This window comes from Heterodontus francisci, chromosome 12 (assembly GCF_036365525.1).
Source record: "Heterodontus francisci isolate sHetFra1 chromosome 12, sHetFra1.hap1, whole genome shotgun sequence".
In the NCBI taxonomy this organism is placed as follows: domain Eukaryota; kingdom Metazoa; phylum Chordata; class Chondrichthyes; order Heterodontiformes; family Heterodontidae; genus Heterodontus; species Heterodontus francisci.
In genome coordinates, this window is record NC_090382.1 from 93151137 (window position 1) to 93165754 (window position 14618).

Consider the following 14618-nt stretch of genomic DNA (forward strand, 5'->3'; position numbering starts at 1 on the left):
CTCAGTTACTCTTCTGGCAACAGGGGTTTAAATTCCTTGGGCAGCACATTGTTTAGTGTTTGTGTGTAAAGCAGGCACTACCTGACCAGATAAATCAGTGGAAAATAATATGTGTTTTTTCCTGGCCTGCATCCTCGAGAAGGAGGGTCACCAGAAATCCTGTATAGATCCTTATTCAGACTTATCTATTTTTCTCATTACCTTTCCTGACACTTCTTCCTCTCCACTGCTCTCCATTTCACATGACGGCACTCCCTAATACGACTCACAGTCAAAAAGCAGGCTCCCTTGGTAACAGACCTCTGATAGATTACAGAGCACCAATGTTATTAACCTGTCATTGATCCCACCTCTGTGCAACAAAGGACAACATCAAAATCGTTAAGACTGACAACAAAAAGTAACTGCTGTGGTTACTTTTTAAAACCAGATGCCAAAAGTGTAGCATTGACAAAATACACATCGGATAGTGGTAGTTACAGAAACTGTAAGCTCCTTTCCCAAAATGGTGACCATTTTCTGTTAAAATCGTAAATGGTGATCATGCTCCTTTTGTTAAGTGGGCAACCATCAGCAGTAAAATAAAGCTCATTTGAATTTTTACTGGCCAATGTTTTGCAGTTTATATATTCAATAAAAAGTGTTTGTATCCTCTTTCATTTCCTTTTTGGTCTGGCCTTGATTTTAAAATTCTTAGTCCTTGTTTTCTAATCCCTTCATGGACTTGTCCCTCCCTATCTCTGTAACTTCCTCCTGCCCTACAATGTTCTAAGATTTCTGCATTCCTCCAATTCTGGCCTCTTGCACATCCCCAATTTTAATCACTGCATCATTGGTGGCCGTGCCTTCAGGTGCCTAGGACCTAGGCACTGGAATTCTTTCCCTAAACTTCTCCATCTTGCTTCCTCTCTATCCTCCTTTAAGATGCTCCATAAAACGTACCTCTTTGATCAAGCTTTTGGTTTGCTACTTCACAACAGTGACTACACTTCAAAAGTACTTCAATGGCTGTAAAGTGCTTTGTGCCGTCCGGTGTTGTGAAAAACACTATAAAAATGCAAGTCTTTTTTCTTTTTTGGTCTCTAGTCCTAATGTCTCTTAATGTGGTTTGGTGCCAAATTTTGTTTGACAGCACTCCTGTGAAGCACCTTGGGACATTTTACTAAACTAACATCGGTATATAAATGCAAGTTGTTGATATAGATAGGTTTCTCCATAGTATCTACAATTTCATGATCCTATTGCTAATGCTGCTTGTGGTCAAAAGCCAGAAGAATTGAAAGACTGGGTGACTAGCTGCTCTTTTGTTTCTTTTTCCCTCTGTGTGGGGAACAGGAAGTTTCTTGTCTGCTGTTAGCCCTTTCCTTCTTTTTTTTGTTCTCTGCTTCACCTCCTCCATCCAAAGGCATAGCTTAGGTCAAGAGCTCTCCGTGTGAAAAACATGAGGCAAACAACCCACACTGTGTGGCATTTACTTCAAAGGTGAAAGTGTAGGAGAATAGCCTGGCCAAAGTATATATAACAAAAATCAATTCATAACTTTGCAACTTTTTGAAAATAGGAACAGGAGTATGCCATTTAGCCCCTCAAGCCTGTTCTGTCATTCTCAGAGATCATGGCTGAGCTCCATCTGAACTCAATTTTTTTGATTTTCCCCATAGCCCTTGATACCGTTACCGAACAATTTTAGACCATTTACTGGCCAATGTTCTGAAGTTTATATATTCATTAAAAAAGTAACAAAAATATATCAATCAAAGTTTTGAAAGCTGAACAATTCATCTTGTTTTAGTAGGGATTGATATGAAATTTTAAACAGAGGATTGAAATGATTATTGACAACTGAAAATGAGACTTTTTTTCCCCTCTAATGAAAGACAAATCACACCTCTGGAAATGAGGCAGAGATAAATAAGGACCAGAAAGATGCGAGAGTCACAGTGATTACTTATTGACTGATGCAAATGAAAGAAATCTGGTGTCAGCAAGCTACACAAAACACTAGAGTTCAAGATCCAATACCACTGGCTACAGTTAGCAATACATCCCCGAACTGAAGGTGAAATATTAGTTCACAAAACTTATACTTGCCATGCAAAGCAAATAATCGCTGATCTGGACTTCACTGTATAAGAGATCACTGTTTTCAGTCTTTGTTCAGACACTCAAGGTTCTTTTGGGTCTCCTTATCTCGAGAGACAATGGATACGCGCCTGGAGGTGGTCAGTGGTTTGTGAAGCAGCGCCTGGAGTGGCTATAAAGGCCAATTCGAGAGTGACAGGCTTTTCCACAGGTGCTGCAGAGAAATTTGTTTGTCAGGGCTGTTGCACAGTTGGCTCTCCCCTTGCGGCTCTGTCTTTTTTCCTGCCAACTACTAAGTCTCTTCGACTCGCCACATTTTAGCCCCGTCTTTATGGCTGCCCGCCAGCTCTGGCGAACGCTGGCAACTGACTCCCACGACTTGTGATCAATGTCACAGGATTTCATGTCGCGTTTGCAGACGTCTTTATAGCGGAGACATGGACGGCCGGTGGGTCTGATACCAGTGGCGTGCTCGCTGTACAATGTGTCTTTGGGGATCCTGCCATCTTCCATGCGGCTCACATGGCCATGCCATCTCAAGCGCCGCTGACTCAGTAGTGTGTACAAGCTGGGGATGTTGGCCGCCTCGAGGACTTCTGTGTTGGAGATACGGTCCTGCCACCTGATGCCAAGTATTCTCCGGAGGCAGCGAAGATGGAATGAATTGAGACGTCGCTCTTGGCTGACATACGTTGTCCAGGCCTTGCTGCCATAGTGCAAGGTACTGAGGACACAGGCCTGATACACTCGGACTTTTGTGTTCCGTGTCAGTGCGCCATTTTGCATACAAAGGCCTTCCTGGTTTTCCCGCAGGCAGGTGCAACCTTTTCTCCAAGAATATGCATGCATGCAGGTGCATCCCCTGCATGCACCTGAACAAATTGATTTGGTGTTGATGTGACGCCAGGATCCCAAATTTGAACAACTCAGGTCCTGGCATCACCTATGTTGTTCCACAGTGAAAAAATGGTGAAGCAGCAGTATGGGCCTGTTACGATCAAGTGAGGAGGGGTTGAAGGGCTCCCCTCTTGTCCCTCTCCTTGTTTGACCACAACAGGGTTTATTTCTTTTTTTAAAGTGGATGTTATAGCCAATTCAGTGAGTGTTTCACTATTTACGTGCTATGATCAGAAAAGAACCAATCGGACAAGTTTTCTGGAGTTTAACAAAGAAAGAGGTTAGCTTTATTGCATTTAAACCAATCTAAGTAAAATAATAAACTACACTCCAACTTCCACAAACATACACACACACTCGAGGGTCTCTCACACACACATACAGAAATAGGTGACAGAGTGGGAAAGGAGGGATCGGTTGGATTAGAGTCTGGTGCAATAAAAAGGGGTATACAGTATGTGGAATTTGGTGACTTGGTTGGCTTCCAGCTGAACTCAGTGGTTCTGAGGCTTCCAGCTTGTAGATGTGGCTAGCGGATTGGGTGGTCTTCCTCGAAACATCGATGCGGATGAGTTCCTTCACGGAGGTTTCTGTCTGCCGCAGTGATAGGCTTAGGTGGTTACAGCCAGCACTGGGGAGAAAGAGAGAGAGAGGAACTCAACTTGGGTCTCCTCTGATTGGCGTCCAGATGCTTGTCTGCTGCAGAGAGAGAAAACCAAGCTTAAAACACACAGATGGTAGGCCTGTCACGTGATGGCTCAGTGTGTATTTCCTCTTGCAACTTAATTAGTTCATGTCTAGGAATTTCCTTCTCTCAATCAGGGTCCCATTGTTAAAGTGATTACCTTTGAGTGGTTCATCTCCACCAGTTTAATGTCCCAAGTGTTTGCCTTTAAATTTCTTGTGAATGGAGACTGGCCAGGTGATGCAATCCAAACTTCCCAAGTCATTGTTCTGGAGGGGACTGATCAGACAATTCGACTCCCTCTCAATGCAGTGGAACGTAAGGGATTTTGATGCCAATTTCGGTGGCCATTGTAGCTGCTGCCGTTACCATTTTACAAAGTTAATTCAGGTTTCCAGCTGATGGATTAAAAGAAATCATCATTCGGCATAGCACGTGTTCGTGACAGGCCCTACAGCAGCATTATTTAAAGGGCCAGGCACACTATTTGGATGTAAGTTAAATTTTTGGAACTTTTTCGATTGCAAAGTGTCTGAAAGTAATCTGGAGTGTTTGCGGAGATATTTTCATTAGTTCCTGAAATTTGTCAGACTCTGTTGCCGCATCCACACATGAAGGGCAGAGGACTAAGTAACCTATGCACACAAAGGCAGCAACACATGTGAGGCAGCAGGGGCAGTGCCTCTGGCACTGCAGGACGACGAGGAAATGAGCAGTGTCTGTGGAGAAGGCAATCTCTGCGCCATGCCCTCAGCCAGGTTGGTGCCAGACTCCTCCTTGCTCCTTGACAGTAACAGGAAACTGCCTGACAAGCCAGCCAATGCACCCAGCATCGTGGTGTGCATGCCCATCAGCACACTCCTGTAGGCTGCGCCATCAAGGTCCTCATCTGAGTCCTATGCAGCAGAACTTGTCTGCCACCTCACCCTCCAGTAAACTGGCAAATGAACCATCCTGTCTGCATCCCTGGCCTGGCTGCACCTCACTCATACCTGGTGACTCACCACGTGCTAATCCCAACTATATGCTTGTCTCCAAGGTATGTACATTGCCAGTATCTGAACTGGTGGCTGTGAGCGTCAGATCAAGTGATAGGGCCTCTTCATTAGTGCTGTGCTGTTGCTCTGTCTCTTCCATCCTTGGGCTGACACGGCTGGCCAGGCGGCAGATGTTGGGTGTCTGAAAGCAGGAGCTCAGAAGGGGAAGATTGGGGTGAGGGAAGGGGGTTTTGGGTGGGAAGCAGGAGGTCCATGGTCACACCATCAGCAGCTTGCCAGTTAGCAGGATGAGGTTGAGCTGGCAGTTGAGAAGGGACGTAAAGCATGAACATACCCATCATCCTCAATGTTCTCTACGATGCTGGATGCCACGGGCATATTTGCAGCTGGACCCAAGTTGATGGTGAGAACCATCTCCTCCAAGGGCTGAGGGGATGCAGGTGTCCTTGTTCCATGCTTGTTCTGCTCTTCTTCATTCTATAGTGTGCCACCTTGTCCCGTACCAGGGAGGGCAGAATGTCAATGGTTGTGTAGCGCTGTGCTTGGAAGATGCGCTTGTCATAGCTTAAAGTGGAGGCAGCGAGAGGTGGGTGTGAGTCTGGCAGAATTGGTAGGTGTGTGAGGGTGAGGTGGAGTATCTGGATGTTAGGCCTGAGTCCTGAGTGCCAGGGAGTGCTGCTGGGAGAGTGTTGGGGCTATGGTGCCATTGAGCAGCGTGAGAGGTTGATGGTGTGGTGGGTAGAAGATGCCATGTGAAGATGCATTCACTGACTTTGCCCACCTGTATAAGGTCATTAGACCTCTTGTGACACTGTTATGAGGTTCTTGGGTCCAGAATCCAGGAGTTGACCTTGCTGGCTGCCTGCTCCCACTCCCTTCTGAGGGTCCTTGAGGGTTTCCTGGCCCCCGTGGGATCATGGCATCTCTCCTTTGCCCAGCTGTAGCATTAATGCCTCCAACGTCGCATTCATCACCTATCTTCTCTGGTGTTCAGTTTTCAATAATTTCCATTGCAGCAATCTTTTTTGTGCAGCTTCCCTCTTAGAGACAGCCTATCCTTAAGAAAGAATAGGCTGCTTGTAGCACGTGATCGGCAAACAACTCTGCTGTGGCCTCCAGCATTGGAGTCACACCAGCTCACACCAGAATCATTCAGATGAGGTGGGTACACAAATTTTGCCTGTTGCCCACCGCGATCTGAATGGGCTTGAGCAATCGCAAATCATGACCCCAGTGCCTGAAAATCGACGCGAATGAATTTCTAGCCCCGGTCTTAATTTCCTCACCTCCTGAAGATGGTTGCACATGTGAGAGTCAATTTGTTTAAAGAAAGTTGTAGCATTCTGGAACCCTGTCTAATTTTTACCCCTTCCTAGCTAAGGAATGCTGGGACTAATTTTAGACTTGTTATCATTGCCACAGTCGAATTTATCATTAAAGTGCTGCTTGGGACTCCATTGCCATGGGACCCAGATGTGCTCTGTCACCCCTTTACTCTTCAATTTGGAATTGAGACTGAGATCTCTTGGAGGATCTGCTGGATTCTTGTGTAACACTGGGAGGTCCCACTTTCTTGTCTTATTTTGCACCTAATCTAGTCGTGGTGGTGATCTGCCCAAGGGCATGTCCTCTGCTCATTTCTCCATGCCTCACAGTCCTGCACTTTCCTCTTCAGTTGCTCGTAAGAAATGAGCAATATAACTAGGGAAAAAGTACATGAGGTGGTTTCCTGTCGCCTTCCTCATGTATGCTTTAAAGGAAATACAAGTCTTGTTCCCAAAGGATCCTCCACCTGTAAGCAGCCATTGTCCCTCGAGGTTCCAGCTCTTCTGCCATCACCACTAAAAATTCACTGGTTCCTCTGTTGGCCATGGCTCCTAACCCTGAGCATGGGACCCTTACCTGGGCCTGGGGTCACTTGCAAAAGGACGGGGCGACCACTCCCTGAGGCCTCAAATGACCCTGCTATCCTAAGGTAGTACTGGAAGTTAACATGCCCAGTGACATGAGACACGCCAGCCTCCAGATGGGCATATGTGCGCTTCGCCAGATGACCTGGGTCCCTGAAGAACAGACCAACTTTTTAAAAATATGAATTTGTTGATTGGCCACCTTACATGGGAGTGGAGGTTGGGGGAGGGGGGGGGGGGGCGCATGGCTAAGGGAAAGTGGCTACATGAAGCAGGCAGATGTCAGTAAAAGAACTGCACTGGCATTTACACCCACCTGCCCAGTGCAGATTAGATGAGCCCCCACTGATCCCAATCTCTGACAAGGTAAATGTCGGAGGTCACTGGTGGCACCAATCCCAGGAGTACAGCCTAAGGAATTTCAGGGCCACATCATCAAAATGGGCAATAGCAATGATCTTTATTACATTGTGATGGATAATTAAATAGTAGTCAAACCCAGTGAACATTATCTTACGCTCCATGGCAGGAATCTTACCAAATCCCAGTTTGTCCTGCTGCTAGGATTGAAAGTGAGTCCCGAGCCCACACTGATGGATAGCAGGATCTGGGTGGGATATTACCGGCAGCGGCTAATCAAGAGGCTGCCACCAGGGCTGCTGTCCACTTGAGGATGGCAGCCCACCTCTCAGAGCTGTCGCCCAATCAGAAGGCTGGCAGCTCGGCAGCTTTGGCAGCACCACTGATGAAGGTGGCCACTGCTGAGATGCTTGAAGAAGAGGGCGCCTCCATAATGAGGCGCACTCAAAGGCCAGATAAGGGTTTTTTGTTTACTGTGCAAGGGCCAGGCAGGCAGGCCCCTAGCTATCGGAGGAGTGAACCCTCCAGCGGTGACGTTGGAGCTGCAGGGGCTGCCATTGTGCTGGGGGTGGGGGGGACCTCTCCATGGGCCATCGAGCAGCAATAACGGTAAAATGCTAGCTGGGGCGAGAAGTAGCTATGAATTGGCCAAGTAATTGGTTTAATTGGCTGCCCACCTCCAGTCAGCGGGTAGCCATGCCGCTGCCATTCCCACCGTTGAGAATATCCCTTGGTGCCTTTCACCATCAATTTCACAATGCCTCCTGCCTCCCAGCTTGGCTCCAGAGGGCTGGTAAAATCCAGACCCATATCTTTAAAATAACGCCAAATTTTTACTGATGCCACTGAGCTACATCTCAAGGCACCCCTGATACAGAAGTAACACCATGTCCTTTAAGTCTTTCAGGTGTTATTTAAATCCTGTGTTTTGAAGTTAGATGCTAGGATAATTTGACACATTATTGGAAACAGATATCTTAACATAGCAGTGAGTGCTGGTTAGCAACATTTCAGGCACCAAAAGAAATCAATATATTCCTTGAGCAAGGGTAAACAGTGCCACAGAAACAATGTTTTTTTGAAAACATGAGAGGGAGAAAAATAACTACACAATGGGCTGAATTTTATAAGCCCACCGCTGAAATCAGCAGTGGACGAAATAAATGGCAGCCCGCCCACACGGGCCGGATTCCAAAGAGCATCATGGCGGCTCACTTAAATAGCCGGAATGGGCTGCCTCTCCCACAGATCACGTGGAGGGGGTGGGCTGTCCATCCCCGGCAACGGAGTCAGCTGCCTGTGCGCTGGCACTGACACCATTTTCAAAGGGCTGTGAGCCCTACTGCAAAATTTAAATATTTAAAGTTAAATGGAATTTAAAAAATAAATACATCTCTTTTGCCTCTCTCCCACCCCCCCAAATGACAATTAAATGATTTGCCCTCTACCCCCCCACAACACTTACCTTTACCATTTGACCTTCCCCACTCCCCAAACTGCACAAACTTTCACCTATAACCCTTCCCACCATCCCCCAACACCCATGATGCTAATCTGACTCCATTTCCCCCCCACTCCTGCACTGATAAACGTACCTACCCCCCTCCCCACAAATGCTCCACCTCGTATCCCTGAACGGGGATCCGAAGGAGCAGCAGTGCCAGCTGTCAGGGTGAAGATCGCGGCGGGACATCAGGAGGCAACGTGAAATTAATTAATTCAGGTATTTTAATTTATTTAAATATTTAAATTGTGGTCCGGTCACCGAGCGGCGGGGGGGCCACCACGAGGCCTCTCCGCTGCCGGTAATAATGGGCCGGGCCCTGCTGGCGTCGAGGTCCGTGGTGGGCCTCATCGGGATCCATCTTCAGGCCCCTCGTCGCCATGGATCCCGACTTCGAGGGCTCCTTAAAATCCAGCCCAATATGTTCCTGTCAGAAAAAAACTCAGAATAAATTGTGGGTTTCCTAGGTGTAGAAATATGTTTTCAGATTCCTGGATTTAACATGAATTCACTCCAAATTACCTTTCTCTCTCCTTAGAAATTTGCTCATTTTCACCTTATCCCTATGAAAGATGATTTTCCTCACCTTTCCTGCCATCTCTCTATTATCCTTACATCAATACTTCTCTAAGTTATGAAAGCTACTGTTAGCTTCCAAATATTCCATCATCTTAAAAGATTTAGTTCACTCTCTGATTGTCAGTACTGTACTCAGTGTGACTGTTTCATTGGAATCTTGGTGCCTAACTAATGAATTTATGGAGTTCTGCCCCTGAAAACTTTGGTGAATTATTTGTTAGTGTCTTGAACAGCTCCAAGTCTATGATATGGTCTGACATCATGCAGTTCTAAGCAAGTTACCATCATGCAACCTTCCAACAAATCTATGTTCATGACTATCTCGCTTCTTCTCAAATTGCTCGAGTGGTGCTGTAATTAATAGCTCATGTTTGAACTCTTTTTCCATTAACAAAGGGTTCCCCAGGGATCTGTCCACTTTCACTCTGTTTTTCCTTCATATCAGTGACCTTCTCCACTTATCACCCAACGTTCTCCACTCTCTCTGATGATTTTCAGTCTCACTTTTATTCCATCACTTGCCCTTTCTGAACATCATTTCCCTGGTCCAATTGCTCTGCAGTAGTCTAACCAGTATTGGATAGAAATTACTATCAGCAAGATTATCCCATGAATGATTAACACACGCATTTTACATTGCTTTCTCCACTGTTTTACCAAAGAAGCTAACCAAGTTAAAATAATTTCTACCTTTATATTTCAATCTGCCCAGTGCTTTTTAGTTAGGAATTGAAAATCTTGTTTACTTTAATTCTTTAAAGTTTCTTTATGGCTTTCATAAATCTAATCAACAACTACTAGCTTCTATCTTTTAATAGTTTTACCACTAGTCCTCCTTCAGCCATCACTAGCTTTAAACTAGTTCCCCTGACTTCAAATGAAACTCCCAGATTTCCTTAATTGCGAAAGCTGTTACCAACATTTCTTACTAACAGTGTCTTTTTCCCTCAGTGACTCTTAACTCTGTGTAAAGACTAGATCTACACAGTAGTGTAGAGGTTATGTTATTGAATTAGCAACCACAGAATTGTGTTCAAACCACCATCATGGAAGTTTGAATTCAGTTACAAAAGTCTCAAAAGTAAGAAAAAAAATCTGATATCAATAAAAAAAAAGTGACCATGAAGTTTTGTCATAAAAACCCAGCTGTTCACTAGTGCATTTTAGGGAAGGAAGCCTGCTGTCCTTACCCAGTCAGCCCTACATGTGATTCCAGTCCCGCAACAATGTGGTTGATTCTTAATTGCTCTCTGAGGTGATCTAGCAATCCACTCAATTGTATCAAACCACTACAAAGAATAACAAGAATGAAGGTGGATGGATAATTCAGTTGTGACCTCAGCACTGGATCATGACACCAGCTCAGCTGACCCTGCAAAGTCTTCCTCACTAAGATCTGGGGACTGGTAGAAAAGTTGGGAGAGCTCTCTCTCAGTCTAGCCAAGCAACAGTCTGTCATAGTCACAATCACAGCCTCTATTAGCCAATGTCCCAGATTTCTCAATCGTCTTGCACACCAGCAGGGCAGACTTACATGAGATAGGGGCACACTGAGGTGGGAATGGCCCTGGGAGTCCTCAACATTGACTTTACCCACATGAAGCCTCAAGACTTCAGGTTAAACATGGGCAAAGGAAAAGTCCTGCCAATTACCACCTACCATCTTCCCTCAGTTGATGAAACAGTATTCCTGAGGGACATAGCTGCCAGATTTGGCTTGTTGCAGGTGGTGAGAGAACATGGATACTGCCTTTCAGCAAGTCTGGTCCTCAGCACTGATATTGCAAACATCCAGCAGCTCTTTCATTTTATCCCCATTAAATATAGCTTTATTGAAAGGGAAACTAAAGAAACAGAGGAGTCATTTATGCTTTTAAGTTTTACTGTATCTTAGGAAGTCCATATACTGTACATCAGTTCTACTTACCTAGGACAGCAGTATTGAAGGAGATTAGTTCCTTTTCCTTCCCATCATTGTAGAAAGCAAGATGCCATGTTCCTGCATCCAGGTACTGAACAAATGCCGCTTCATTGATGACCAAGGTCTGGATGCTTCTCCGTTCACGTGGTGACTCCATCATGTTCCACTTCTCCTTGCCATCAAGACGCTCCATGAAATCATACTGCAAGCAGAAACATAAACAGTTGCAGTGTAAAATCTGCTTCAAATCAACTCAGATCTACCTTAATAAATGTGATAATCCTCTCAACAATCATCTTAACTGAAGAGTTGTAGCTGAAGGAAGCAATTGAATTATAATCAGCTAGCAAACTCTTAATGCTCTTCTAATTCTGCTTTCGAACTGCTAATTCCTTCATAATTTCCAGAGTGTTTGCTTTCAATTAATCTGATGATTATCACTTGATAATCAGAGTGATTCTGTTCTATTATTAATCATTCCATGTAGATATCATTATGGTTCAACCACACAAAAGGGGTAATTCTGATTTTGTGCAATAGTATAAAACGAGTATTAGCGAATCCACAGCCCATTGTACTTGCTTGCAGATGTTATTATTCAAGTGTCGTAACAGTAATTTTATCAGTAGGAAAGTGAAATAAATATGTTCTCTGCAAATTACAGTAAAAATGATCAAGAAGCAGCAGCTATCTAGAAGTGCTCATGATTAGAATACTGCCCTATGAAGTACTTGCATTTCTATATTGTTTCATCGCATCTCTCAGGACAAGTTCAGGTTTGAGAAAATACTTTTCAAAATGCAGTCACTGTCCATTTGGCAAAAACGGCAGCCAACATTTTGCACAGCAAGGTAGCACAAATGCTATATGAGGGACAGGATACCTGGAGAACTCCCTAATGGTCTTTGAATTGTGCCATGGCACCTTTTGCATCACCAGAACAAGTTGAATGTCTTTATTCAAGGAATGGCATCTCCAACAATGCAACACTTAACCCAGTACTATACTGAAGTGCCAGCCTAGATTATGTGCACAAGTCATGTAGTGGGGTTTGACCAACAACAATTTGAATTTATATCGTGCCTTTAATGTAGTAGAAATGTCCCAAGATGCTTCACGAGAGTGTTATCAGACAGAATTTGATATCCACAATCTCCTGACTCAGAAAAGAAATGGTTGCTAATTGTACCAAGCTAATCCCAGATAATACATAATAATGGTTAGCCCCCTGCAGATCTTGTGACAGTATTGTTAAGACCAGGTGAGAAAGAGGTCTAGGGTTCCCATTCAGCCTTCACCTGGTCACCAGGTGAGAAAGACGTCTAGGGTTCCCTTTCAGCCTTCACCTGGTCTTACTATAACAGGGTTTTATTTTTAAACACATATTTTTAGCTCCTCCTTGGTGAATCCTTGTTCACCGCTTTCCAATTATAAGGCAAAGAAACCAGCACACAAGTTATCTTAGGTTTAATGAAGAAAGATTGAAATTTATTAAACTTAAACTAATTCGGTTAATGCCTACGGATACACGACGCGCCCACGCTAGCATGCATATGCGATACACACTTGCATATAGGGACAGCAAAACTGAAGTCAATGGGAATCAGGGGGAAAACTCTCCACTGGTTGGAGTCATACCGAGCACAAAGGAAGATGGTTGTGGTTGTCGGAGGTCAATCATCTGAGCTCCAGGACATCACTGCAGGAGTTCCTCAGGGTAGTGTCCTAGGCCCAAGCATCTTCAGCTGCTTCATCAACGACCTTCCTTTAATCATAAGGTCAGAAGTGGGGATGTTTGCTGATGATTGCACAATGTTCAGCACGATTCGCGATTCATGAAGTAGTCCATGTAGAAATACAGCAAGACCTGGACAATATCCAGACTTGGGCTGATAAGTGGCAAGTAACATTCGCGCCACACAAGGGCCACGCAATGACCATCTCCAACAAGAGATAATCTAACCATCTCCCCTTGATATTCAATGGCATTACCATCGCTGAATCCTCCACTATCAACATCCTAGGGGCTACCATTGACCAGAAACTGAACTGGAGTAGCCATCTAACTACCATGGCTACAAGAGCAGGTCAGAGGCTAGGAACCCTGCGAGTAATTCACTTCCTGACTCCCCAAAGCCTCTCCACCATCTACAAGGCACAAGTCAGGAGTGTGATGGAATACTCTCCACTTGCCTGGATGGGTGCAGCTCCAACAATGCTCAAGAAGCTCAACACTATCCAGGTCAAAGCAGCCTGCTTGACTGGCACCCCATCCACAAACATTCACTCCCTCCACCACCGACGCACAGTGGCAGCAGTGTGTACCATCTCCAAGATGCACTGCAGCAATGCACCAAGGCTCCTTAGACAGCACCTTCCAAACCCGCAACCTCTACCAACTAGAAGGACAAGGGCAGTAATTGCATGGAAACACCACCACCTGCATTATCCCCTCCAAGCTACACATCATCCTTACTTGGAACTATATTGCTGCTCCTTCAATGTCCCTGGGTCAAAATCCTGGAACTCCCTTCCTAATAGCACTGTGGGTCTACCTACCTCAATGGACTGCAGCAGTTCAAGAAGGCTGCTCACCACCACCTTCTCAAGGGCAATTAGGGATGGGCAATAAATGCCGGCCTAGCCAGTGATGCTCACATCCCATGAATGAATAAAAAAGAAAGCAGAAGAAAAATGAAGTGGAAAAGTTTGAGGCAATCTCTGAAGAGGGCTTTTTGTTACTGTGCTTCGAGCTTGCTGTAGAGTCCTTGATTGTAGGTAGATCTTGATTTTTGTTGGGGCCCAGTATTCTTCTTAAACCTTGTTCATTGTAGGAGACTTCTCTCTCTTGAGGTTCCTGTGTCCTCTGTGGGTTTTGAAATTCCATGAGAAAGAGCTGGGAACAGAAAGGAGAGGAGATCAGCTTCAGTCCAGGTGCATTCTGCTTTCTTCCAGTTCAAACATTGTCTCTACAATTTAAAACTCCCCAAGTTGGCCAGCAGGATAGTCACGGGACCGACTGGTATAACAACTTCTGGCTCAGTGGATTGTCTTGTCCTTTCAAACACTGTCTGTTAAGATGCAAATGTCTTTTTTTTTCAGCCAAGGTCTGGCAGTCCTTGTAACAGGCCTTCTCTTCTTCCCAGCAACAATTTGAAATTTAATGTCCGTGTGGTGAAATTAATAATGCCTCATTCTTGGCAGGTGGGGGCCTGCATGACAGTATTATTCGACAGCAATGAGAATACAGTTAGGTCTCTTGCTTTTTATTCAGTGTGGTAGCACTGTTTATATTTTATTCAATCCATTAGTATGCATTACAAAAATGACAGATGACAGAGAGATACTGTGAAGCTATTATTTAATCATGGACTTCAGATGATATCCACAAAATACTCAAGTTTTTCTCTCACAATTTTTAATGCCATCTGGATCCCTAGAAAAAAATACCAACTGTAATAATCATTCACATTTCATATTTATTTCTAAATTTCACATGGTACTTGTTATTATATTATTGTGTGCGGAGTGATAATTAGTTGGGAAGGCAGTGAAGGGAAACCAAAGGGATCCCTACACATAGGGATAAAATAGAACACAGGAGTTACTGCACTCCCTCCACTCCTACCAACAGAAAGAAATAACTTGCATTTATACAGTGCCTTTTATGACTGAAAGATGC

At 44.7% G+C, this 14618-nt stretch overlaps 1 protein-coding gene across 17 annotated transcripts in view; it reads right to left on the reverse strand.

Moving 5' to 3' along the window:
* The window catches only part of LOC137375999 (teneurin-2-like), an 812476-nt gene that overhangs the window by 155528 nt on the left and 642330 nt on the right, over positions 1-14618 (reverse strand). For all 17 annotated transcript variants that reach the window (XM_068043888.1, XM_068043886.1, XM_068043879.1 and 14 more), the window contains one exon: positions 10943-11138. In XM_068043888.1, the coding sequence (XP_067899989.1) occupies positions 10943-11138 (196 nt within the window). The remainder of the gene's footprint in view (positions 1-10942; positions 11139-14618) is intronic.